This window comes from Glycine max, chromosome 3 (assembly GCF_000004515.6).
Source record: "Glycine max cultivar Williams 82 chromosome 3, Glycine_max_v4.0, whole genome shotgun sequence".
Taxonomy (NCBI): Eukaryota; Viridiplantae; Streptophyta; class Magnoliopsida; order Fabales; family Fabaceae; genus Glycine; species Glycine max.
Window position 1 is genome coordinate 2,258,132 of NC_016090.4, and position 24,512 is coordinate 2,282,643.

Consider the following 24,512-nt stretch of genomic DNA (forward strand, 5'->3'; position numbering starts at 1 on the left):
CCTTCACTACCGATCACGCCTTTCCCGACCCCCCACCTACTCGGCGGGGCCACGAACAAAAGGGGGATTTACACTCCCCAAGACCATGCCAACAGTGAGGGCCCATCCTGACGGAACTAAGCAACCCGAAGCACCTGTGCAGATGAAAGAGAAAGGCAGTAAAAAGAAGTGAAGAAAGCGAAAGCGCAGTAGAAAGAAGAGTTTACGCGTTAATTTAAAGAAAATTACACAAGGGCAAAATCGTCATTACATACGCATTAAATATTATTCAATTTTTTTTTTTTAAAAAAGTTCAGTTCCGGAAGACCTTCTTCCGGAACTTCCGGATGACGATCTTCCGGACGAAGTTTGTGAGTACTTCCGGAATTCCCAAATTCTTTTTCCGGAAGAAGTCTTTTTCCGGAAACTTTCCGGAAAAGCTTGTTCCGAAAAGTTTACGGAAATACTTCTTCCGGAAGAAGAATTATTGAAGGGCAATTTTGCCACTTCACTGTTTGCTGGGTGCCCCAGCAATAATGCTGGGTGCACGTAGCAACTTTGTGTTTGAAGGAATTGGAAGTACCATTGAAGACTATGAAGAAACATTCGAGCAACATGAGGCTTCATGATCAAGTGAAACATGACATGACATGCCAGAGTCATGTCTCTGACCCCACTAGGTTGAAGAGTAGATGCGAGCTCGATGCCAAAAAGAAAGTGAAACTTCAAAAACAAGAATCGGATTCTGTACATTCTGTACAGGAAGGATAGATTCAAAATGGAACATGGCAAGGTTCTTTGGAGTGAGAAATATTGGATACTCAAGAAAGCTGCTACGTACGCAAGAATTGTTTATTCATACTTCTTGAACTCGGTATTGGAGCTTGGTTCTCTAGGGTGTCTATTTAAGGCACATACCAAGGCTCCTTTCAGCAGAGAGGAAAGAAATAAAAAGAAAAAAAAATTAAGATAAAATTTTGAAATTAAAATAAAGTATAAAAGTGTAAGTTTCACATATTTTTCTATTCATTTATCTCTATTTCTACTCTCTTTCCCTCACAAACAAACACCCTAAGCCAGTTAAGATTAGGTATATATAAGTTTATTTAGATGTGGGTTTATTTGGCTTTATCTATTTAACTCATAAGTTATATGCATGACATTTCTTAGCTGTTGAACACTCTTGCTAAATAAACATTTAAAAAAAAAGAATCATAGTTTCTTGTTTTTTTAAAATATGAATAGTTATTAAATGTTTAATGTCTATATTCATTAATCTTAATCATGGACTAACTCGCTAAGCTATGGATTAAGTGAGCATAACACAAACTATACAAAAAAAGACCCAATTAATTTAATTAGACAATCAGTTCCATTTTATTTTTTTTATCTATAGCAATTAAACTTAGAAAATACTAAATTTACAACTCATGCACAATACTTAATTAACCCAGTGTTCCACTCCATGTAAATACAAGTAATTGCAATTAATCTATTGATTCATACTAAAAATATTTCAATATCTGGATATTTGGTTTTGAACCATGCAACCATACTTGGTAGCTACAAACTACAACAGATCTTCGATGGAAAAAGAAGAAAGATGGCCAAGACTTTTACTGAAGGGAAAATTTGATTTTTACCCTAAGTACACACACGGATGCCACAGGAGCACATAACATATTACGTGACTGACATTTATTAATTTCAGGGACATTTTTATCAATTATTTACTTATGGAAACCAACTTGAGAATACAATATAATTTCAAAAGCTAAAATTTTGATTCACTGTATTCAAAACTGGAAAAAAGAAATGGAACAGCAACACCATGTGGTGTCGTGGTGTTGTAGTTGGTTATCCGAGCAATGCCAATTTGTTCATTATTTTTTCACTTTATCACATTGTGAGGATGACATGATTAAAAACAACAAACACGTGGTTAATCTTTTCTTCATGGAGATCATTGTTCAGTCCACACATAACTGACCTCAAATGTTACAAGTTACTTGTTTACTTTTGTTCGTGTAAACATGATGCAAGTTTCAAAAAACAAAAAACAAAAGAGCTTCTCAGAAAGAAGCATAGCTATACTCATTCAAGGTGTCACTGATAGTAGTATCAGTGTCACTGCTACTTTGACTTTTCTCATTACATTGTATGAATGCTTCCCTGGCTTGGACTGACATGGAAAGATTTGTGTTTGGAATTGCACAATGCGCTTTCTGTATGTTGGTAGTGGCTGAAGAGTAAGGCAACCGCGCAACGGTAACGGCGGAACTGGTAGCAGTAGCTGCTGGTTCATGGCTTGTGAGACGCTTTTTGGCACCTCTATGCATGTGTGTGGCACAGTATTTCTGACCAGGAAGAACAGCACTCTTGCACTGCCACTTCTTACCATCTGTTCTCCGGCACCTACCGGATGCAGCTTCTATGTTGGTTCCGTCATTCAGGTATGAAGGGTTGCAACCAGAAACTGAAACTGCAGCAAAAAAAAGCAAGAATGTTCTATCAGCTTTCTGTTAAAAAGTTTGTCCTTAAAAAGTTAGTAATAACATAAACACATAAGAGATGCACAAGCTAGTATTTTGTTTTTTTTTTTTCCGAAATAGTTATAGAAAGTACTAGTCCAGGGAAGTACTGAATATTAACATGGACAGGGAGGAAGTTACTTACGGTTAAACTGAGAAATAAGAACAATAATTATAGACTATTAGATCATATCTGAATGCTTGAGTTTAAAAGATAAATGCACAACCTTTTTAAGTAATCATGTGATTACTAACTAACTTTTAATCTTGATATGATTGAAATTTTTAATTCTCACATTCTTAAAATGAGAATTGTTCTAGTTATATATATCCCTCGGATAAGGATGGGAAGAAGAATGCATTTTTCACCACGTTAAAGTCATTTAGCAGGGATAAATTGTCTCTTCCTTTTTTTTTTATATCAATTTAATAATATATGTAAATGCAATCATTCACATGCTGTCTATATTTATGCTGCTGATGTAGTTTCTGACAGCAAATAGTGTACTCACCCTTAATATCCACAAATCTGTGTATCTTTTGCATAACTCTACTCAGTTAATGTTTGGTTTGCATCCTCTCCCAACAAGTGATTCAAACTAAAGAAGATAGCTTCTTTGAACTTGTATCTTAACATGATCAAGACGAACATTCTCAAACAGTATAACAAAATGCCACAGGGGCATGAAAAAAATAAGTGTATTCCGAGGAACACTTAATTCTATGCAAAAAGACCAGCTTCTATGAGGGTGTGCTATGTGCTTGTAAAGTTAGGAGTAAGATATGGAGAAATCCATCTAGACTAATTGAGCACACAATTATTAGAGTGCACTTAAAGACCCATATCAATGACATATGAGATTCTGAAATTAGGCACCACAGAACAAGCATGACAGCAAACAAGACAGAACATACTTGCTATGATGCTATTGATTCCCCTTTGTATTTGTGGGGATTGGTAGGAACATGTGAGACTATTAAGAAACGTTTGAGCAACATCAGGATTCATGATCAACTGAAACATAACATGACAGTCATATATCACTGACCCCACTAAATGGAAAAAGGTTTGATAGGATTGAGTTTGTTGTTCTGGCAGTGTGGGGGAAGAAAGGGTATCTGTCTCTATTCTGTAATACTCTAGTTCTACAAAATATATTGAAAAATACAGAAATTGTTGCAAGTTGCAACCCCATCAAAATTACCTTGAAGAACACTCGTTGGGGAGAAGCTTATTCCAGTAGAGATGCCATTAGTATTAGTATCACCAACAATGCTTCCTTTCCCACCGCTTTTAACACCGATGTTGTTGCTGATACAGCTCTTGGACTGGTTATCTTTCTGGCATATCTTTAGGCAACTTTTGCTATCTGAAGCAACAACGGATGTCGCACTGCTGAAGGCAGCTATCTTAGGGGCAACTGGAGTGGCAAGAGTGGTTCCAGGGGACACTGTGGACGCGGAAGAAAACGACATGAGGTAGTCAGCATAACCTGCCCTATTTTTCGACCTATTATTAGCAGAAGAGCAATTGGTGACACTGAGGCTCCTTGATGGGGTACTTGATGTGTCAATATGTGGAATGGCGATAAGGTTTGGACTTGAAATTTCAAATTGTGTCTTTGAGGATGGTTTGGTGTGTGACTTGCTACAAGGCTTTGTTGCCAAAGGAGAGTTAACTTGAGATGTTTCCACAGGCTTTCTTGAACGATTTCGACCTCTGTGCATGTGCCTTTCACAGTACTTCTGGTTAGGCACCACATTCTTACCACACCTCCATTTCTTTCCATCAGTTCTTCTACACCTATGAGGTTCTGGATCCACCATAATCCCATGATCAAAACCCAGGAAACTGTATTCTGTAACCAAACAAAAATTAACAAAAAATTAAAAAACAAACCCATCATTACCTTACAATTACATAAACGAACAGACTCTTTTAGCATCAAAAGATTTGAAAGTAGGCTCACCTTTGAACATATCAAAATTACAGAATGAATCCTTACACAAATTAAATCCACTAGTAAGCATTTGCCCAAATCTTAGAACCAAAAACAAAACTTAGCTAACAATTAACTCCAAAAGAAACAGGTAGTAATTCATTCTAAGACAGAATCAAACATGACACTAACTCATCCTATAAATAAAAAACACCACAGCTTAAGTGAAAAAAAAAGAGAGTAAAACTTTATTATATATAAAAATAAAAATAGAAAAGGGGATGATCAGTTGATCAAAGGTTATTTATTACAAACCTGACATGTTGCTAGGGAATTGCACAAGGTGATAAGGAGGAGGAAGATTATAAGCCAAATGGTTGAAGATGAAAACTTGATGGTGAAGCTCACGCCTCTGAGCTTCAGTGATCACATGGTTTATTTCTTGTGGAGTCGAATGAGAAGCATCAAACCCGAGATGAAGTTCAACACTGTTGGGAGAAGAAGTGCTGTTCTCTTCCTTGACCATAACAACCCTCTTCCTCTCATCAACAACACGACTTTCCATCTTGTGTTCCATGCCAATCTTCTTCTGGGGTCCACCTCCTACCCCTCAAAAAAGACACAAACATAAGAACAAGAAGCAAAAAAAATACAAAAAAGAAAGAATAATAAATAAAAAAAAAAGGTGCTAATGAAGAAGCATGTGATGATGGGCTAAAGAAGAGAGAGTGGAAGAGAAAGTGAGAAACCAGAAGTGTTGTGTGAAGAGGGAACAGTTCGAAGAGGCTTAGCTTCCATTGTCACATTCACATAAGGCTTTTTTTTCCTTTTTCTTAAGAGGGTCTGTGTCCGATTGTGATGCTCAAGGAAAAAAAGCTTCTTTTTTTATTACCTTTTTTCAGTGTGAATATTAAAAATAATGTTAAAGGGTATTTGAAAAGGGTAAGCTCGGCACGGAAGTGCTTCTGCAGTTGCCTCCATTTACTTCTATTGTAAGTTGCAAGAGTGGGAGAGAGAGAAGGGTAGAGAGAGAAAGGGGTGTCAGAAGTTTCTGACAAACAGCTTATTACATTGCAAGACTTTGCAGCAGTCACGTTCAGACAAACAAAATGAACCTTACGTTATATACTAGACTAGACTGTTCAACAGTGTTAGGCGCGTGAGCACACTCCACTATCCATTCCTTTACCAACAAAATATTTATTTTGGTACAGAACAACGTTTTCTCTAAGAGGTGTGTGTTATCTTATTCTAATAAAGTAAGATGATTATACTCATTACAGAATTTGGAGTTTTTTTTTTTAATCATGTATATTTATAGGTTTTGTTTATTATTAATTTTTATCGAGAAATTCGGTCACTCTAGTAGGAGTAATTGGTCATTATTTTATATTTTTTAAAGGTAAATATTCATTTTCATTTATGAATAAATAAAGTGTTGATAAATTCGTTGTTAAAAAATAAAAATTTAAATTTTAGTCCTTGAAAGTGAAAAAAGTGCGACAAACTATCAATCCGTTAATTTTCATCCGTTAATGTTAATGAAAAATTCTAAGTGACACCTTCAACGATGAATTTGTCTTTACACATTTAGGAATAAAAATAATTATTTATCTAAAATATAATTTAATCTTCATATTTTTTCCTTTTTTAATTTTAGCAAATATAATATTATAATAAACACTTGAAAAAATAGGAAGACAAACATAAATTAGAACAAACATAATAATAAATATAATATTAATTAATAAGCATAGTCTTTCTATTATTCTGAAATTTCTAATCTGACAATACTTTGTCCAAAATATGAGACTCAAACAAAAATGCATAATCATTAAGTTAATTCTTACAAAAAAAATGAGACTCAACTTAATTTTGTTAGTACTTAATGTTGTCACAATAGAAATTTCGGAGTAACAGATCAATTATGTTTATAAATCAATATCATGCTTATTATTATGTTTGTTTTCCTATTTTTTAGTGTTTATTATAATGTTATACTTGTAATGATTAAAAAAAGGGAAAAAGAAGAAAATTATATTATATTTTGGATAAATAGTCATTTTTATCTATGAATATGTAAAGCACTAACAAATTCGTCCCGGAATATGTCACATAGGCTCTTTCATTAACGATAACAAACAAAACGGATGAATGGATTTGTCTCACTTTTTTGCACTTTTGGAGACTAAAATTTGAATTTCATCTTTCAGAGACGAATTTGTCATCTCTCTACACATTCAGGAACGAAAATGACTATTTATTCCTTTTTTTATAAAGAGAATTTACATTTCAAAGAAAGGATAAATAGTCAAATTTATTCTTGAAAATGTAACGCACTGATAAATTAGTTTCTGAAAGATGAAAATTCAAATTTAGTCATTGAATATATAAAAAATACAACATATTAGTCTTGTGTTAAATTAGGCCTTGAATATTACAACTTAATGATAAATATGGTCTCACAAATTTAATTACAGGACCAATTTGTTGCATTTTTTACACATTCAATGACTAAATTTGTATTTTTCATCTTTCATGGACCAATTTGTCTCTAAATTATACTTTCGGAGATGAATTTGACTATTTACCCTCAAAGAGATATTTCATCACTCTTTGTGACAAGTCATGTATGAACCTTGATAAAAAGTTACATTTTTAATTTTGGAAACTATCCCAACCTATCTGACGACGGGATGATGAAAACAAAATAGATAAGCCAAAGCGTTCTTCTCCAAGGGAGAAAACGAGCGGAGTTGCCACCAATGTTTATTTGAGGAAAACGTTAGAAAAATCGAAAGAGGTATGCAAAATTTGGAAAATAAGGGTTTCGGGAGTTGTTTACGCATAGGGAAAGTATTAGCACCCCACGCACCCGTCACAAGGGATGGTAACCTTTAATCGAGTGTGCGCAACGTGACTTCAGAATTATTTTCTTTTTCCTTTTTATATTTTTATTTTTTTTAGGGTCGACAAGGGGATGCCCTTGCTCCTACGTATCCTCAGGTACGATGAGGAATTCAGACCTACATAGTTCTTTATGTCTGAACGTTTGTGTGTTAAATTGATTTTATGTTTTTGAAAGATTTACTTTAATTGCGAACAAAAAATCGTTTAAGGCGTTGGACCTTGAAACGATCTTTTAAATTTTGAAAAGCGGAGAGAATCGTTAAGGCGTTAGACCTTGAAACGATCTTTTAAATTTTGATAAGCGGAGAGAGTCGTTAAGACTTTGGACCTTGAAACAATCTCAAGTGATATTTGATAAAAAGAAGTTAATTATGAGTTGGTTTTATCTTGGTTTCGTTTATTAACTTTCAATCTCTTTTAAAGACTATTTTACAACACTAGTGATCGGTTAAGATTGAATTTTACAAAGAAAGACGAGATTGTCGATGATGGATGGAGAAGATGAATGTGCACATAATAACAAGGGGGACCCCTAAGGGTACATAAATCACATTCAATTCCAAAAAATAAAAGTAACCGACGGTTGCACGAAGAACACAGAACAAGAAAACAACGTAGGGAATGATCGCGGTCGCGATTCGTTAGCGCCTCGGCTTCGTTTCCTCTTCTTTCTTCTTCTTCTTTCTTAATTCTACCAATTCCCTCCACTTCTGAACCTTGTCCCTTTAAAACACCCCTAGGATGCAAAAGGCCACCTTAGGGCGATTACAGCTCACTCAAGTGAGCTGAAACTTAACCTTGAAGCAGGAAGCTCGCCCAGGTGAGCTAGTCCCTTAGCCTTGAAGTTATTTGGTGGCCCAAGCGAGCCAAATGCTGGCCTAGGTGAGATGGGGCCTAGGAAAAACAAGGAAAAGACCTTTTTGCCCTCCTTTCTTTGTATCTTTTGTCTTCCTGATCGAAACACCAAATGGTTTCTTGCTTTGCACTGTAACTGGCGTTTAACACTGTAAGTCGACTAGCAAGGATCAAAAGATCAACGAACAGTAGTCCCCAGACGAAATTAGGCTATGACAAAAACCTCTCACAACTTTTCACCATTTTCAAAATATATTCAAATTCCATCATTATTTTGAAAATCACATTGTTTTAGACAAAAGTATCTAGCGAATTGAATATTTACTTAATAAGTCATGGGTTTGACTCATTTGAAAAGCCTTGAACCAAATAGTCATTAGAATTAGCGGTTATAACTTACACATACAATCTTGATGTCATTGAATGAATTACAAAAGTGACAATTTAGTAAGGCTTTAGTTAGGTATTCTTTTCATGAGAGCTTTAAGAGTCAAACACTTAACACAAAGAAGTGGGCTTACTTCACTCCTATATAGGTAAACTTTGTAAGGAGTGTCTCATCATAAACACTTCAGTTCATATATGGTATAGCTTATAAGTCCATTAAAAACAAATTATTCAACCTTCCACTGTTATTTACTTTATGGTCCAACTACTTTTAAACCCTTGGGATGTATCTATTGTTAAGTACTTGTAACCACTCTTAAATGTGAGTTAGGTTTTCATTGTTGTTGATTAATTAAATATGGGTTTGAGTCTCGTCCCCAATGATGTTTTACATACAACATCACTTGTGAATCCTTATTAGAATCACTATCAAAATCAAATTGAAGAAACATTGAAAGATTCTAAGATTAAAAACATCATAATAATGTCAAGAAGAATGTACCAAAATCAAGCCATTGAAGGATTCTGAGATTACCACATCAAAATTGTGAGAGTGACAATAAAACTTTAGACTCTTTGCATCAAAATTGTTGAAGCAACAACATGTCATCCATATGACTCACACATCTAAGGTGTCATCAAAAGATTGGAGTTTGTAACATCAAAATGACTTTTGGATCAACATTAGATCTTCCATATGAATCACAAATACTTAGGGTTCATCAGAAGTTGAAGATTGTCCAACTTGAAAGATGCAAGAAGATTAAGAAATTGAGGTTTATTCATGAGAACATCTGATATGCTACATCAGAATGAGAAAGTATTTCTGAAGTCTGAAACAAGGACAAATGATCACACAACAACAACAACAATTTTCCCAAGGATTCTACTTAAGAAGAAATGTGTGTTGTGAAGTAATGAAGGATGAAATTGAGTTATCTACGAAGACACATCATTAAATCTTCATCAAGAGAAGCCTACATCAGAATATGCCTTCTCTCAGAAAAGCATTAAAAAGTGTTTTATGATGTATTTTCACAAGTGGCTCAGAATGACTACATCAAAATGAAGAGCTCAAAATGGATCCAAACTTTTGACAGGACACACAGAGCTATCACATTTCAAATTTCTGCAAGAAGAAGATGCTTAGTTGTGGACTCACCTCCAATGGCTATATCTTTGAGGTGTATAAAAGGACTTTGAGGTAGCCATTTGAAGTATCCAACTAAAGCAATCAATAAGCTAAACACACAAGTTATTCTCTGAATGAGAAATCTGCTTCAACCTCTCTATTGAGATCTGTTGAGAGTGACTACCTTCCATCCAAATACCTTTGAGCTATATTTGTAACAAAGTAAGAGTGTGAATTGTACTTCCTGAGTGGAAACCCCTTTTAGGGAGAATCTATTTTTTTGTGCAGTGATTCACATAAACCTCTTTGTTGTGCATTTGAAAGGCTCCAAGCCAAGACCAAGGTGTGGTGGTGAGGGAGCAAGTGTGTTGTGAGATTAAGGGGATTGTGTTGCTAGGACTTGAGTGAAGTCCTATGTAGTTTTGAAACTTAGGTTGAAGTGATTGTTGTTATAAACCGATTGTGTTAATGGTGGTTGTAATAGTGAAAATCTCACTGAAAGAGTAAGGACTAGACGTGGCCTTGGGTTTAGGGTGAACAAGTATAAATCTATTGTGTCATCTTCTTCCATTTTCCACTTTTTGTTGTTTTCTTCATCTTGTCCTAATAGTATGCTTTTGATAATCAAATTTAGTGAAATAGAGGTTAAGAAACTCAAACACGACATTAATCAAATCTTTTTAAGATTAGCAAAAGGTTGAAGTTTCATCCTGAACAAAAACACTTTTCTGAAGCTGTTAAGTTTTCATTCCAAGCTTAGAACAAATATTCATTCTGAACTATCACTTTCTGATCTATCCTCATAAGCATTAAACTGTTTTTAAAAGAGCATAAATTTTTGAAAATGCAATTTAACTCCCCATTCTTATGTTATTTTATTCACTTTAGGGTACACACACAATCACATGGTTAATTTACTAATCACACTCTCAAGACTCAACTATCAATATGGGTAAGCCATCAACAATTATAATCATCATGGTAGCCAAGGAGACTTAACCATGAATATATACTAACCCCAACCTCAAGTAACCCTTGTTAAGAGTGAACATGGGTCAAGTTGGGTGACATTTATCTTTTCCCAAATCGACCTTAAGTTTTGATCGGGTTATTTTTCAAAACATTAAACCTAACTCGATTAAGACCATAAATATATGGGATAAGATCAAATCAACTTGATTTTTTTAACACAATATAATAATTTTAACATTATGCAAAGTTCAATTGTAGAATAAAATAAGTGCAAAACTTAAATAAAAGGTATACTTAATAATATGTATTTTAAAATAAACAAATTCTATATAAAGATAATTTCATGTTATACAAAATATTAAATATCAAATAACAATTTTATCATTAATATGCAATCATTAAAAAACTTATATATTTTTTTAAGAGAATATTAGATTCTAAACCAGGTTGAGACGATTAGAAACATAATATGAACTTGTCTTAAATATCATTTTTTCCTAATAGCTTGTGAAACTCACTTTTTATGCCATTCATACTATATTTATGATCCTTTTTGGTTTTGAACATTAATGAATTTCTATAGTTTTGTGTAGGTGAATCTAATGAAAAATATTCACATCTCGAATCTATAACAAAAGGTTAAAATCGCGTTCCAAAATAAAAAATGATTAATATTTTAAAAAGGACAAACGTGTTATAAAAAATATTATTTAAGGAATCATTTTACAAATTTTAATAAATAAGGGACCATATTAAAATCTAAAATAAAGTTAAAGGAGCAAATAAATAATTTACCCAAATGAATATAACATATTATATTTAAGAAACGATGCAGTGTGATCATCATAATTTACATAACAGGAGTAAAACTTACATAACAAGAGTAAAACTAAAATCTAAAAACAAGTTTTATCTTTTAAAAATTAAAACTAATATCTACCGAATCGAGCATATTCAATATATTTGGGTTCTTAATTCCTTTTTGTAGTTACATAAAAATTAAAAATATTCATTAGTTTTCATTTTAACCGTTAAACTTAACTTAAATTCTTAACTTCCATTTTTTTTAATCCTCATGATAGTAGAAAATATCTATTAATTTTACATATAATTAATTTTCATTGAAAAAATCAATTTTAATGAATCTTTATTTCCAATTATATTCTATACATTCATAAGACTCAAATGTAACATGTTACTAAAGAAGACCGAGTCATTCTACTCTCACAAACAATAACTTGATTACTTGATCTTAACTTACATTTAATAAGTCTCATGTAATAAATGTCTCATATTTATACTTTTATTATTGGTTACAATATTAATTCATATATTCTTAATTATAAAACAATAAATACACACAAAAAAGACTAGATTATAAATTTGATTCGTGTTTAATTCTTGATATGCAATTTTGACTCCTTTATGTTTTTTTTTCCGTGATTTTAGTACTTTATTTTAAAAAATTACAGTTTTAGTCTAATCATTAATTTTTTGTACATTTTCTTTCTTTTATTTTTGATAGATTGAACTCTAAATTTAACACATTTAAGATATCATAAAAATAATTTAATTAATTAAAATTTAAAAAATAAAAAAATAAATTATACAAATTTGAGAATTCAATTAAAAGAGATCAAAATTATAATTTAGCTCATAAAAATGTTATAAAAATTGTAACGGTAATTTTGTAACCATTGCGAACATGCTTGGTTAAACTATGGTGAGACCAAGCCTAGTTTTGCTAACGAATCATACTTCTCTTTTTGGGTTCATTTTAGAATAATTCGTGCACAACAATTTGCATGGAGAACCGTATGATACATGCACTAACTTATTATTTCACTTTTTTAAACCTTTCAATCCTCACCAGTCACACTAGCACAATACTGAACACCATCAAGGATAAACAACAGTCGAAACATTGGTTTTTAGTTGTTAAGCAACTTTTGTTGTTGTAAGCAACCTTGCATACGAACTCCAACTCATTTGTTTCAGTTACTTACGTAAATGCTCTTATGTTCTTCTTTTGTATCTCAGAACCTTAACCAGACCCAACTCGTTCGGACATAGTGGGGACCACTATGACTCGCTATTCTCGTCTATAGTCATGCTATGCCCTCTTAAAACCCTTCACAGAGTACCGTTGCAACTATCATTCAGACTTGGTTCCAAATTCTTTCACGCACTCAAACATGACCACCACCTGTTCGACATTATTCCCCACCCAAATGCTGCCTCAGTTAACCATTCCATGCTCAACTGTTTGCACAGCCGCCTTCCCTTTCAAGCTCTCACCGCATTCAAGAACCATTTCCAGTTGCATTCTCTTGAAAATGTTGATGAGGTTACCGTTGCCTTGTCCCTCAAGGCATGTCAGGGAGAGTCAAAACTCGGGTGTCAAATCCACGGATTTGCGGTATGTAGTGGGTTTGTGTCGTTTGTCACGGTGTCGAATTCGCTCATGAAAATGTACTGCAAGTCTGGGAATTTTGGGTAGGCTTTGATTGTGTTTGAGAATTTGAGTCATCCTGACATAGTGTCTTGGAATACTGTGCTTTCAGGGTTTGAGGAGAGTGTGGATGCTTTGAATTTTGCACGTTCTATGCATTTTCGTGGGATAGCTTTTGATCTGGTGACATATACTTCTGCTCTTGCATTTTGTTGGGGTGATCATGGATTTTTATTTGGGTGGCAATTGCATTCTCTTGTGGTTAAGTGTGGATTTGGTTGTGAAGTTTTTATAGGGAATGCACTTGTAACTATGTATTCAAGGCGGGGGATGTTGGATGAGGTTAGGAGAGTGTTTGCTGAAATGCCTGAAAGAGATTTGGTTTCGTGGAATGCGATGATTTTAGGGTATGCTCAAGAGGGCAAATGTTATGGGTTGGAAGCAGTTTTATTGTTTGTCAACATGGTAAGACATGGTATGTTAATTGATCATGTTTCACTTACAGGTGCAGTTTCTGCTTGTGGTCATATGAACAACTTAGAGCTTGGGAGGCAGATACATGGTTTGACCCAGAAAGTGGGATATGGAACACATGTTTCAGTTTGCAATGTTTTGATGTCAACTTATTCAAAATGTGAGGTCCCTAAAGATGCCAAAGCTGTTTTTGAGTGCATTAGTAATCGGAATGTAGTGTCTTGGACGACAATGATTTCTATTCAAGAAGAAGATGCAGTGTCTCTCTTTAATGCAATGAGAATTAATGGTGTGTATCCAAATGATGTTACATTTATAGGATTAATACATGTTGTAACAATCAGGAATTTATTGACAGAAGGTCTAACGATTCATGGGTTATGCATAAAAAGCTACTTTTTGTCGGAACAAACTGTCTCCAACAGCCTCATTACCATGTATGCCAAGTTTGAGTGCATTCAAGAATCAACCAAGATTTTTGAGGAGCTTAACTGTCAAGAAACAGTATCATGGAATGCATTAATTTCAGGGTATGCTCAAAATGGCTCATATAAAGAAGCTTTGCTCACATTTTTGTCTGCAGTTAAGTAGATAATGCCCAATCAATACACATTTGGTAGTGTTTTAAATGCTATTGCTGCGGCTGAGGATATATCATTGAACCATGGGCAAAGTTGGTTTCAGGGGCTCTGCTTGACATGTGTGGCAAGCGTGGCGACATAATTGAGTCTCAAAGAGTGTTCAATGAGACACCTGAACGAACCCAGTTTGCTAGGACAGCCATAATATCTCCCTATGCCCGCCATGGAGTCTTTGAGTCAGTGATGAGTTTGTATACAGAAATGGAGAGGGAAGGAATCAATCCTGCCTCCATCACTTTCCTTTCTGTTTTGGCTGCATGTTGTAGAAAGGGCATGATTGATGTCGGTCATAGAGTCTTTGACTCTATGGTGAAGAAACATTCAATTGAGCCAACCTCTGAGCATTATTCTATTATGGTGGACATGTTAGGCCGTGTAGGACGACTAGATGAGGCAGAAGAGTTGATGCACCAGATTCCAGGAGGGCCTGGATTGTCAGTGTTGCAAAGTTTGCTTGGGTCTTGTAGATTACATGGGAATATGGAGATGGCTGAGAAGGTTGTTGGTAGATTGATAGAAATGGATCCTGCAAGTTCAGGTCCATATGTGTTAATGGCAAACTTGTATGCTGAGAAAGGAAAGTGGGAGAAAGTTGCTGAAGTGCGAAGAGGGATGAGAGGGAGGGGAGTAAAGAAGGAAGTTGGATTTAGTTGGGTGGATGTTTCTAATGTTGATTCCTTATATTTGCATGGTTTCTCCTCTGGGGATAAGTCACATCCAGAGTCTGAGAATATTTGTAAAATTGCCGAGTTTCTGGGACTGCAAATGAAAATTTTGAAAGAGAACAGAGAAACGGAAGGAGAGTGGTATCATGAGTAACAAATCCTAAAATAAATGAGGATTTTGTATTAAAGAGCTATGGATTTCTAACTTGATCTTATTCTTTTAAAATATATATTTTTTTCATTTATGTATTGAATTGTACTCAATTTTCATGTTACAAATTTGTGCTGTGGGACTTTAAGTTTGACTTTGTTGGTTTTGCTGTAACTCATTTTCTTGTAAAAAGAAAAGCAGAGAAAAATGTGTTAAACCTTTATGTTTAAAAAAATATCATTGGGTGTGTTCTGATCTGGATCACTGTTATCGTGGGAATTCAGGAAAGTTAGGGATTTATATTGTTGTTTTTCATATGTTTGTTCAAATGTGTCTGAGTAAAATTAGGAATTTTCGTTATTGACTTTTAATATGAAGAAGAAGAATGGTGACAGTATGAGTAAATAATAGCTGAAGTTGTAGGAGTAAATTATTGGATAAAGTTCTTATATTCATTTTTGTGAGCCATAACATTGCCTTGTTTACACTTTACAGTAACAATTTTGTTTTTGAACAACTTAATACGTGTTGGTAAAAATGGAAGTAATAATTGTGTCTCCCCAAGTAGAGTTCACTATTATGATTTCGTTTTCTTCATGTCTTCCTTGATGAGTCACAGCCATAGCCACAGCTAAAATAAATTACTTACAGGACCTTTTCTCAGGATATCATTTTCAATTTTCTGGGTGACAATAATCCAGTGTTGTTCTTTGACTATAGTTTCTCATGTATACCATTGCAGGCAATGCCAATTTTTAGACAGACAGAAAGTACGATTGAAGAATTGAGGATGCAATACATTTTATCAATAACTAGTTTTCAGTGGGTGACCCTACCGCCTAAGCAACACCTTTTCTGACAGCAGCTTCTTTTACTCTGGCTTCTCATGATCTATTGACTGCAAGCACGTTGAATCCGTTGGCTAGCACAAGATGCTAAACTTAACAGTTCATCTGACCAAAAGTTTGGGGATGCATTTTGTGAAGGCTAGACATGGACATCCAGAATGGATTAATAATGCAAATAACATTGGTAATGGTTTCTTTTTAAACATAGCTGGTGCAATCATTTTAGATGCCGTGAGCTGTTGTTCGCTGCAAAAAGAAATGTAATTGCTCAACTGGTCAAGACAGAGACACAGTGAACTGTTATTTTGGTTCTTATTACCCTTGGGATTATCCTCTTCTTTTGTCAATTTTTCTTCTAATCTTTCAGCGTATCCTCCCCCACCCTATAATCCTATTATCTTCAGTTAGATTTTATGCTTATCTATGATAATTGATAACTTTTTCCATAAAATGCTTAGCATTTCATGTTTCAAACTCTTCCCGAAATGGTTTAGAGCTACATTGTATGAAGCTTTAGCCCTCAAATTGTTGTTCTACTTGTTGCAGAGAACTGGTATGAAAAAGATGGCAACTATGCACCACATGTTTCTAGAAAAGTTCCAATTCCCAGCACTACTCTTTAAGATAGCAACTCAAACCTCATCAGAGCATAAAGAAAAAGTAAACAGAAAACCAAGTGTCGCACCCACATGTTTTGCATTGAGAAGTCTGTGGTTGGAGCCGTTGGCATTTCATTGATGTTCAATCAATGACAATAAGGATGAGAATAGATTAGGCAAAAGGTATTTTAAAATCTTATCTAGTTTAAAAGGATAAGTTTTGCATCATTTTGAAAATGTTGACGACACCACAAGTTTAGTTCAATTGGTTGAATAAAGTGTTAAACTCCTTGGTTTTGTCTTCAATTGTTATGGAAAAAAAAATAAAAAAAGGTTGATGACAAAGAATTTTTATTATTATTACATTAATTTTTACTGTAATGCTTTAAAATTATATACTTGTTGATTTATCTAAGAAAATTTAAGCCTTTTGCCTTGCATATTTTGGTTTAAATGTATTACTCTATTAAGCAATAAGTTCATTGACTTATTAGCAAGTATTATGTGCATTGGTGAGTAATTTTACAGAAAAATATGTATTAATTTAAATAAGTAAGAAAATATAAATAGCTTAGATTTTGTGAGAAAAAGGTAAATTTAAAGGGCAGTTAAAATATATTAATTTGAGATTACAAGTAATTGAGATTTGAGAAGAAAAACAAATTTTAATATAAGAAAGTAATTTCAAATAAGTAAAAATGGGAGAGGGAGGAAGAAAAAAAGGGAATCTTAACACGCTAAAAATTGAAATAATTAAAATTTGTGAGTTTTTAAAAATTTCAAAATACGTGTTAAATAATACTAAAGTAACGTGTCACAAGGGAAATAAAGTAAAATAGGTTTTTTCTCATTTGAAAATTAAGCTCATATTTATGATTTAGAAGGTAATTTATAAATTCGTACTGTAAAGTATGTTTGTTTTTTTTTTTTTTTTAAAAATTCAACCTAAGTCATACTTAATAATTGATTATTTAGTATTTGAGTTTGTGTTCATTTATTTGCAATTTTGATAATTTTCAATTTCAACTACCGGTATGCCAAGAATAACGAAAGAAAAAGGGGGCAAAAAAACCCTATAAATTTAGCGCTGCAAAGTGTATATTCAAAAAGCAAAACCCAACACAACGCGATCCTCTCTCTCTCTCTCTCAGAATCTAGCTTGCAATCCTTACTCGCCACAAAATCAAAGGCTTCCTTCCACTGAGAGAGAACACACTCGTTCGAATCAAAATCAAAACGAGAAAAAGAAAATGGTTAGTTGCATCACTCATTCAATCCTATTCACTCTCACACACTTCGTGTGTGTATGCGTTAATTCAATTCCTTCTAACTTATTTTGCTTTGGTTTTCAGTCGGTGACTCTGCACACAAACCTAGGCGACATCAAATGCGAAATCTTCTGCGACGAGGTCCCCAAATCCTCCGAGGTATGGTTATCTTCTCCCCTTCATTTCAATTGCTTTCAGGAAAAGACTCAAAAGTATTCTGCTTTAATTACCCTATTTGTCAAACCATAAAACTTAGGCGCGAGCGAGCTTGTGCTTTTAGTGCTATCTTTTCTTTTCCGAAATTTAGGATTTTTAATCCTAATTTTGTTAGCTGTAATTTTCAGTTTTGATTGGAGAATAAAACTAAGTGCGCGTTTGGACGAGCAGTTGCAAAATTGATCTAGAAGTGATGCAATTTATGTCTGAACTTTTTATTTATAAAGGCTCAATCTTACATACGAACTCCAACTCATTTGTTTCAGTTACTTACGTAAATGCTCTTATTTTCTTCTTTTGTATCTCAGACCCAACTCGTTCGGGCATAGTGGGGACCACTATGACTCGCTATTCTCGTCTATAGTCATGTTATGCCCTCTCAAAACCCGTCACAGAGTACCGTTGCAACTATCATTCAGACTTTGTTCCAAATTCTTCCACGCACTCAAACATGACCACCACCAGTTCGACTTTATTCCCCACCCAAATGCTGCCTCAGTTAACCATTCCATGCTCAACTGTTTGCACAGCCGCCTTCCCTTTCAAGCTCTCACCGCATTCAAGAACCATTTCCAGTTGCATTCTCTTGAAAATGTTGATGAGGTTACCGTTGCCTTGTCCCTCAAGGCATGTCAGGGAGAGTCAAAACTCGGGTGTCAAATCCACGGATTTGCGGTATGTAGTGGGTTTGTGTCGTTTGTCACGGTGTCAAATTCGCTCATGAAAATGTACTGCAAGTCTGGGAATTTTGGGAAGGCTTTGATTGTGTTTGAGAATTTGAGTCATCCTGACATAGTGTCTTGGAATACTGTGCTTTCGGGGTTTGAGGAGAGTGTGGATGCTTTGAATTTTGCACGGTCTATGCATTATTGTGGGATAGCTTTTGATCCGGTGACATATACTTCTGCTCTTGCATTTTGTTGGGGTGATCATGGGTTTTTATTTGGGTGGCAATTGCATTCTCTTGTGGTTAAGTGTGGACTTGGTTGTGAAGTTTTTATAGGGAATGCACTTGTAACTATGTATTCAAGGTGGGGGATGTTGGATGAGGCTAGGAGAGTGTTTGATGAAATGCCTGAAAGAGATTTGGTTTCGTGGAATGCAATGATTTCAGGGTATGCTCAAGAGGGCAAATGTTATGGGTTAGAAGCAGTTTTATTGTTTGTCAACATGGTAAGACATGGTATGTTAATTGATCATGTTTCACTTACAGGTGCAGTTTCTGCTTGTGGTCATATGAAAAACTTAGAGCTTGGGAGGCAGATACATGGTTTGACCCAGAAAGTGGGATATGGAACACATGTTTCAGTTTGCAATGTTTTGATGTCAACTTATTCAAAATGTGAGGTCCCTAAAGATGCAAAAGCTGTTTTTGAGAGCATTAGTAATCGGAATGTAGTGTCTTGGACGACAATGATTTCTATTGACGAAGAAGATGCAGTGTCTCTCTTCAATGCCATGAGAGTTAATGGCGTGTATCCAAATGATGTTACATTTATAGGATTAATACATGCTGTAACAATCAGGAATTTAGTGACAGAAGGTCTAACGATTCATGGGCTATGCATAAAAAGCTGCTTTTTGTCGGAACAAACTGTCTCCAACAGCTTCATTACCATGTATGCCAAGTTTGAGTGCATTCAAGAATCAACCAAGATTTTTGAGGAGCTTAACTGTCGAGAAACAGTATCATGGAATGCATTAATTTCAGGGTATGCTCAAAATGGCTCATATAAAGAAGCTTTGCTCACATATTTGTCTGCAGTTAAGGAGATAAAGCCCAATCAATACACATTTGGTAGTGTTTTAAATGCTATTGCTGCGGCTGAGGATATATCATTGAACCATGGGAAAAGTTGCCATTCTCACTTGCTCAAACTTGGTTTAGGCACTGATCCAATTGTTTCAGGGGCTCTGCTTGACATGTATGGCAAGCGTGGTGACATAATTGAGTCTCAAAGAGTGTTCAATGAGACACTTGAACGAACCCAGTTTGCTTGGACAGCCATAATATCTGCCTATGCCCGCCATGGAGACTTTGAGTCAGTGATGAGTTTGTATACAGAAATGGAGAGGGAAGGAATCAATCCTGACTCCATCACTTTCCTTTCTGTTTTGGCTGCATGTTGTAGAAAGGGCATGGTTGATGCCGGCCATAGAGTCTTTGACTCTATGGTGAAGAAACATTCAATTGAGCCAACCTCTGAGCATTATTCTATTATGGTGGACATGTTGGGCCGTGTTGGACGACTAGATGAGGCAGAAGAGTTGATGCACCAGATTCCAGGAGGGCCTGGATTGTCAGTGTTGCAAAGTTTGCTTGGGTCTTGTAGATTACATGGGAATATGGAGATGGCTGAGAAGGTTGTTGGTAGATTGATAGAAATGGATCCTGCAAGTTCAGGTCCATATGTGTTAATGGCAAACTTGTATGCTGAGAAAGGAAAGTGGGAGAAAGTTGCTGAAGTGCGAAGAGGGATGAGAGGGAGGGGAGTAAAGAAGGAAGTCGGATTTAGTTGGGTGGATGTTTCTAATGTTGATTCCTTATATTTGCATGGTTTCTCCTCTGGGGATAAGTCACATCCAGAGTCTGAGAATATTTGTAAAATTGCCGAGTTTCTGGGACTGCAAATGAAAATTTTGAAAGAGAACAGAGAAAGGGAAGGAGAGTGGTATAATGAGTAACAAATCCTAAAATAAATGAGGATTTTGTATTGATGAGCTATGGATTTCTAACTTGATCTTATTCTTTAAAAAATATTTTTTTCATTTATGTATTGAATTGTACTCAATTTTCATGTTACAAATTTGTGCTGTGGGACTTTAAGTTTGACTTTGTTGGTTTTGCTGTAACTCATTTTCTTGTAAAAAGAAAAGCAGAGAAACATGTGTTAAAACTTTATGTTTAAAAAAGCATCATTGGGTGTGTTCTGATCTGGATCACTGTTATTGTGGGAATTCAGGAAAGTTAGGGATTTATATTGTTGTTTTTCATATATTTGTTCAAATGTGTCTGAGTAAACTTAGGAATTTTCGTTATTGACTTTTAATATGAAGAAGAAGAATGGTGACAGTACGAGTAAATAATAGCTGAAGTTGTAGGAGTAAATTATTGGATAAAGTTCTTATATTCATTTTTGTGAGCCATAACATTGCCTTGCTTACACTTTACAGTAACAATTTTGTTTTTGAACAACTTAATACTTGTTGGTTTTACTGTTGGTTTTTCTTTATTGAATGGGCCATAACTGCCAGTTAAATTTTCTTGTGTGTGAATGTGTTTCAATCCAGAATTTTTTAGCACTATGTGCAAGTGGTTACTACGATGGAACTATATTTCACCGCAACATTAAGGGTTTTATGATTCAAGGTGGAGACCCAACTGGAACTGGCAAAGGGGGAACTAGTATATGGGGCAAGAAATTTAACGATGAGATAAGAGAATCTCTGAAGGTGAGTTTGTCCTCTATGAATCCATGTCTTTGAGGCCATGTGTTTTGTTAGGTGGCATTTCATAGATGTGTTGGAAGAGGCAGAACATAGCATATGATTTCTATTCCATGTCTGATGCATATTAAAAATAAAATATAACAGGACATACCAACATGGTATAAATTATATAAAAAGTAGTATATTTTTGTTCTGCTGAAAAGGGGCTAATATGATTGTTTTGCTTCTCAATGCCATTATCAGAATTTGAGTATAGAAAGGGCACATGGTTTCCATGGGATGAATACCGCTTTTTTTAGCATGCCTTAAAATGAAGAGCATAATTGGGATATACTGTTATCAACATGATTTATTTGAAAAACATATTTGTGTGCTGAAAAATGGCTTCTAAAGTTACTCCAAGATATGTTTGAGAGTTATTCCTATATCTGAAAAGAATAATGAACTAAGCAATCTCTATAGCTGAAACAAGAGTTATTTCTTGCATCTAACTTTGTAATTTTATGGAAATTTTACAATATTTAAAAAAATATCATTTCAATCATAACCTAACCGACTGTCCTAAGCATACTAAAACTTCATTTTATTTATTTATATATGTCTTGATTGGTCAATTCTTTCTCTGGTTGATTAAAGTCAATTTTATTGTTTTGAAATATAATTATCTTAAAGATGTTACATTTTAGTATCTGATCAAATGTGATTAATTTATCAATTTGGTTTATGATGGTAGTGGTGAGCTGTGGGCTGTCATGGCATAAGAATAATGGGACTTTTCATTTTGATGTGTTTTATGGAGCAATAATTATTGGCATTTTTCTTCATCTTATGATTGTGGTAGTTAATAGGTTTCCCTTTTGTATGTTTCAGCACAATGCAAGAGGAATATTGGCAATGGCCAATAGTGGTCCAAATACTAATGGAAGCCAATTTTTCTTAACTTTCGCAAAGCAACCCCATTTAAATGGGCTATACACTGTGTTTGGCAAAGTAATTCATGGATTTGAAGTGCTCGATCTCATGGAGAAGGTATTTTATTCTTCTGTAATTATTAAAATTGTTTTTTCTCTTTTAAAAAAATTGGGTTGAAGCTCAAGGTAGCCTCAGGTTTTGTGGTTCTTGGCTTGCTTTGGCAACTCGACTAATATCTGCATTTTTTTGGTGTCAGATTCATGTGCTTTTCTGGTGAATGTGTGCGTTTGTAATCATAGAAAAGAAGAAATAATATACTAATTTGTTGTGCAGACACAAACAGGGGCAGGGGACCGACCACTTGCGGAGATTAGGCTCAATCGTGTAACAATACATGCTAATCCACTTGCTGGTTAGCCTTTTGTCTCAACAGTTTTTTTTTATGTAAAATTTCAGTTTTTGTTTTTAAAAAATGATCTAGCTTAAAGGGAAGGAGAAAGTGAATTCTTATGTACTAATTTGAGTACTTGTTCATACCTACTGATTCAAAGTAGCATTTTGATTGATCAAGTGTAGTAAAATGTATAATGATTTATGAGATATGCATGGAATACGATAAGCACATATTTATGGATATTTCAAGTGGCGAAATTGTATGATGTGAGAGATCTTGGTGTTGGCGTTGTGAAAATTTTATTGCCAAGCGTATGCCTGATGTCCAAGCTAGCTAGTTTGCTAGCAATGTTTACTCTTTTTGGCTCTTGGATTGTTAATTGTTTCTAAAATTTTAATTGGTGATTTGATATCTTCTGAAGAGCTCTCATGTCAAAAGGTACATGCCAGCTAGTACTTGGCTTACTTCATTATTTTTGTTTTTACTGCTGGCTTTCTTCATTATATTTATAGCTTTATATGTCCTATAGACATTCTCCATTATATTCAATTACTATGCGATATTGAATCGTCGATCTCCTAATTTCCTTCTGCTGCAGTAGATCCTCTTATATCCTTGATGAATGATTATTCTTTCCTTTCTTTTTCCTCTTAATCACTCCCAATTTCTGTGTCAACCTTTTTTGCCACTTATTTTTTTATTGACTGGCATAGCTCTGAACTAGGTAAACATCCTCTTTGTCTTTGACCTTTTTCTATTACACCTCGACCCATTATCTCTCCATCCATGCATCTAATTGAGCCATTGTAGAAACATTTTTTTAATGGTCCTTTGGTTGGCTTTTGCCTCTTAATTTGCGCTCCATCCTTTATCAATTCTTGGATTATTGCGCCTTTGTTACTGTCATTCCTATGATTTACGCCTATACCAACCATCTCCCTCTCGCTTGGGAAGTGTTCTCACCTTGTCACTGTTATTGTTAAATTCACTTGCATACTTTCTATTTTATGTTATAAAAATATCTTTCTTTTTTTACAAATGTTACTAATTAGTATGTTATGTTATCATTCCAACCCTTATGCCTCTCACCTAGACCATCTTATGACACCCTTACAAAAATATCCTTGATTCAAATATGTTTTTTACAAAGAATTTAAGGTGCATTAAAATAGAAGTACAAAGGTGAACTTACTCGTATCGGGTGAGAATAACAGTTCCCCTCTTGTCTTTCTTATTGGGTTGCTTGATATGTGGCAAGTTAGTAGCAGTAATAATAAACTCGAAAGTTTGGATATTAAACTCAAGATACTAATTGTATTCTCAAATGTAAATCGCATAAATTAAATAATTTTGAGTTTTTATTTTGAATTAGAGATTGTTTGTGTTTGTGTTAAGAAAATAAAAAGATAAATAACAATTTCAAAGAAGAGATATATATGAATAAAAGTAATTCGGATTATGATTTAACATGTATCGTTTTTTCCTTAATTTTTATTTTAATTATGAACTCTCAGCTACTAATTAGTTGCTTAATACCTCTTATTTTAATTATTAGTCTATGATTAAGGTTTGAAAATATTCTTTTCCCTAAATCAATCCTGCATTGGTCATTTGACATTAAATTTATGATTAAAGATGAATAATATAGAAGTTTGTAAAAGGGGATTCATGTTGTCAATTTGATCATGCAAGTTTTATGAATCATATCATTTTATAGGTTAGTCAATTACGAGAAG

General features: G+C 34.4%; 3 protein-coding genes and 1 pseudogene across 5 annotated transcripts; 3 read left to right on the top strand and 1 right to left on the bottom strand.

The window, feature by feature from the left end:
• Positions 1-1,900: 1,900 nt before the first annotated feature.
• Positions 1,901-5,542, bottom strand: LOC100306494 (QLQ and WRC domain-containing protein). Of its 3 annotated transcripts, none has more exons than XM_006576092.3 (4): positions 5,200-5,542; positions 4,766-5,059; positions 3,716-4,369; positions 1,901-2,461 (listed from the first exon to the last, which is right to left on the bottom strand). In XM_006576092.3, exons 1-4 carry the CDS (start codon positions 5,246-5,248, stop codon positions 2,052-2,054), a joined length of 1,407 nt encoding a protein of 468 aa, XP_006576155.1. In that variant the 5' UTR covers positions 5,249-5,542; the 3' UTR covers positions 1,901-2,051. The 3 variants fall into 3 exon arrangements, with proteins under 3 accessions (XP_006576155.1, XP_040869684.1, NP_001235849.2); XM_041013750.1 differs by having other exon boundaries at positions 4,766-5,053; positions 5,343-5,541; NM_001248920.2 differs by having other exon boundaries at positions 4,766-5,053; positions 5,200-5,534.
• Positions 5,543-12,461: 6,919 nt separating this feature from the next.
• On the top strand, positions 12,462-15,107 carry LOC100776883 (pentatricopeptide repeat-containing protein At4g32430, mitochondrial-like; annotated as a pseudogene).
• Positions 15,108-17,653: 2,546 nt separating this feature from the next.
• Positions 17,654-23,018, top strand: LOC100777417 (peptidyl-prolyl cis-trans isomerase CYP18-1). The gene is made up of 5 exons (XM_006576339.3): positions 17,654-17,789; positions 17,889-17,963; positions 21,312-21,473; positions 22,341-22,499; positions 22,716-23,018. The coding sequence occupies exons 1-5, from the start codon at positions 17,787-17,789 to the stop codon at positions 22,797-22,799; spliced, it is 483 nt and encodes a 160-aa protein (XP_006576402.1). The 5' UTR covers positions 17,654-17,786; the 3' UTR covers positions 22,800-23,018.
• LOC102660550 (pentatricopeptide repeat-containing protein At4g32430, mitochondrial) lies at positions 17,727-20,956 on the top strand. Its single transcript, XM_041014338.1, has 3 exons — positions 17,727-17,789; positions 17,889-17,963; positions 19,234-20,956. The coding sequence occupies exons 2-3, from the start codon at positions 17,924-17,926 to the stop codon at positions 20,703-20,705; spliced, it is 1,512 nt and encodes a 503-aa protein (XP_040870272.1). The 5' UTR covers positions 17,727-17,789; positions 17,889-17,923; the 3' UTR covers positions 20,706-20,956.
• Positions 23,019-24,512: the final 1,494 nt, after the last annotated feature.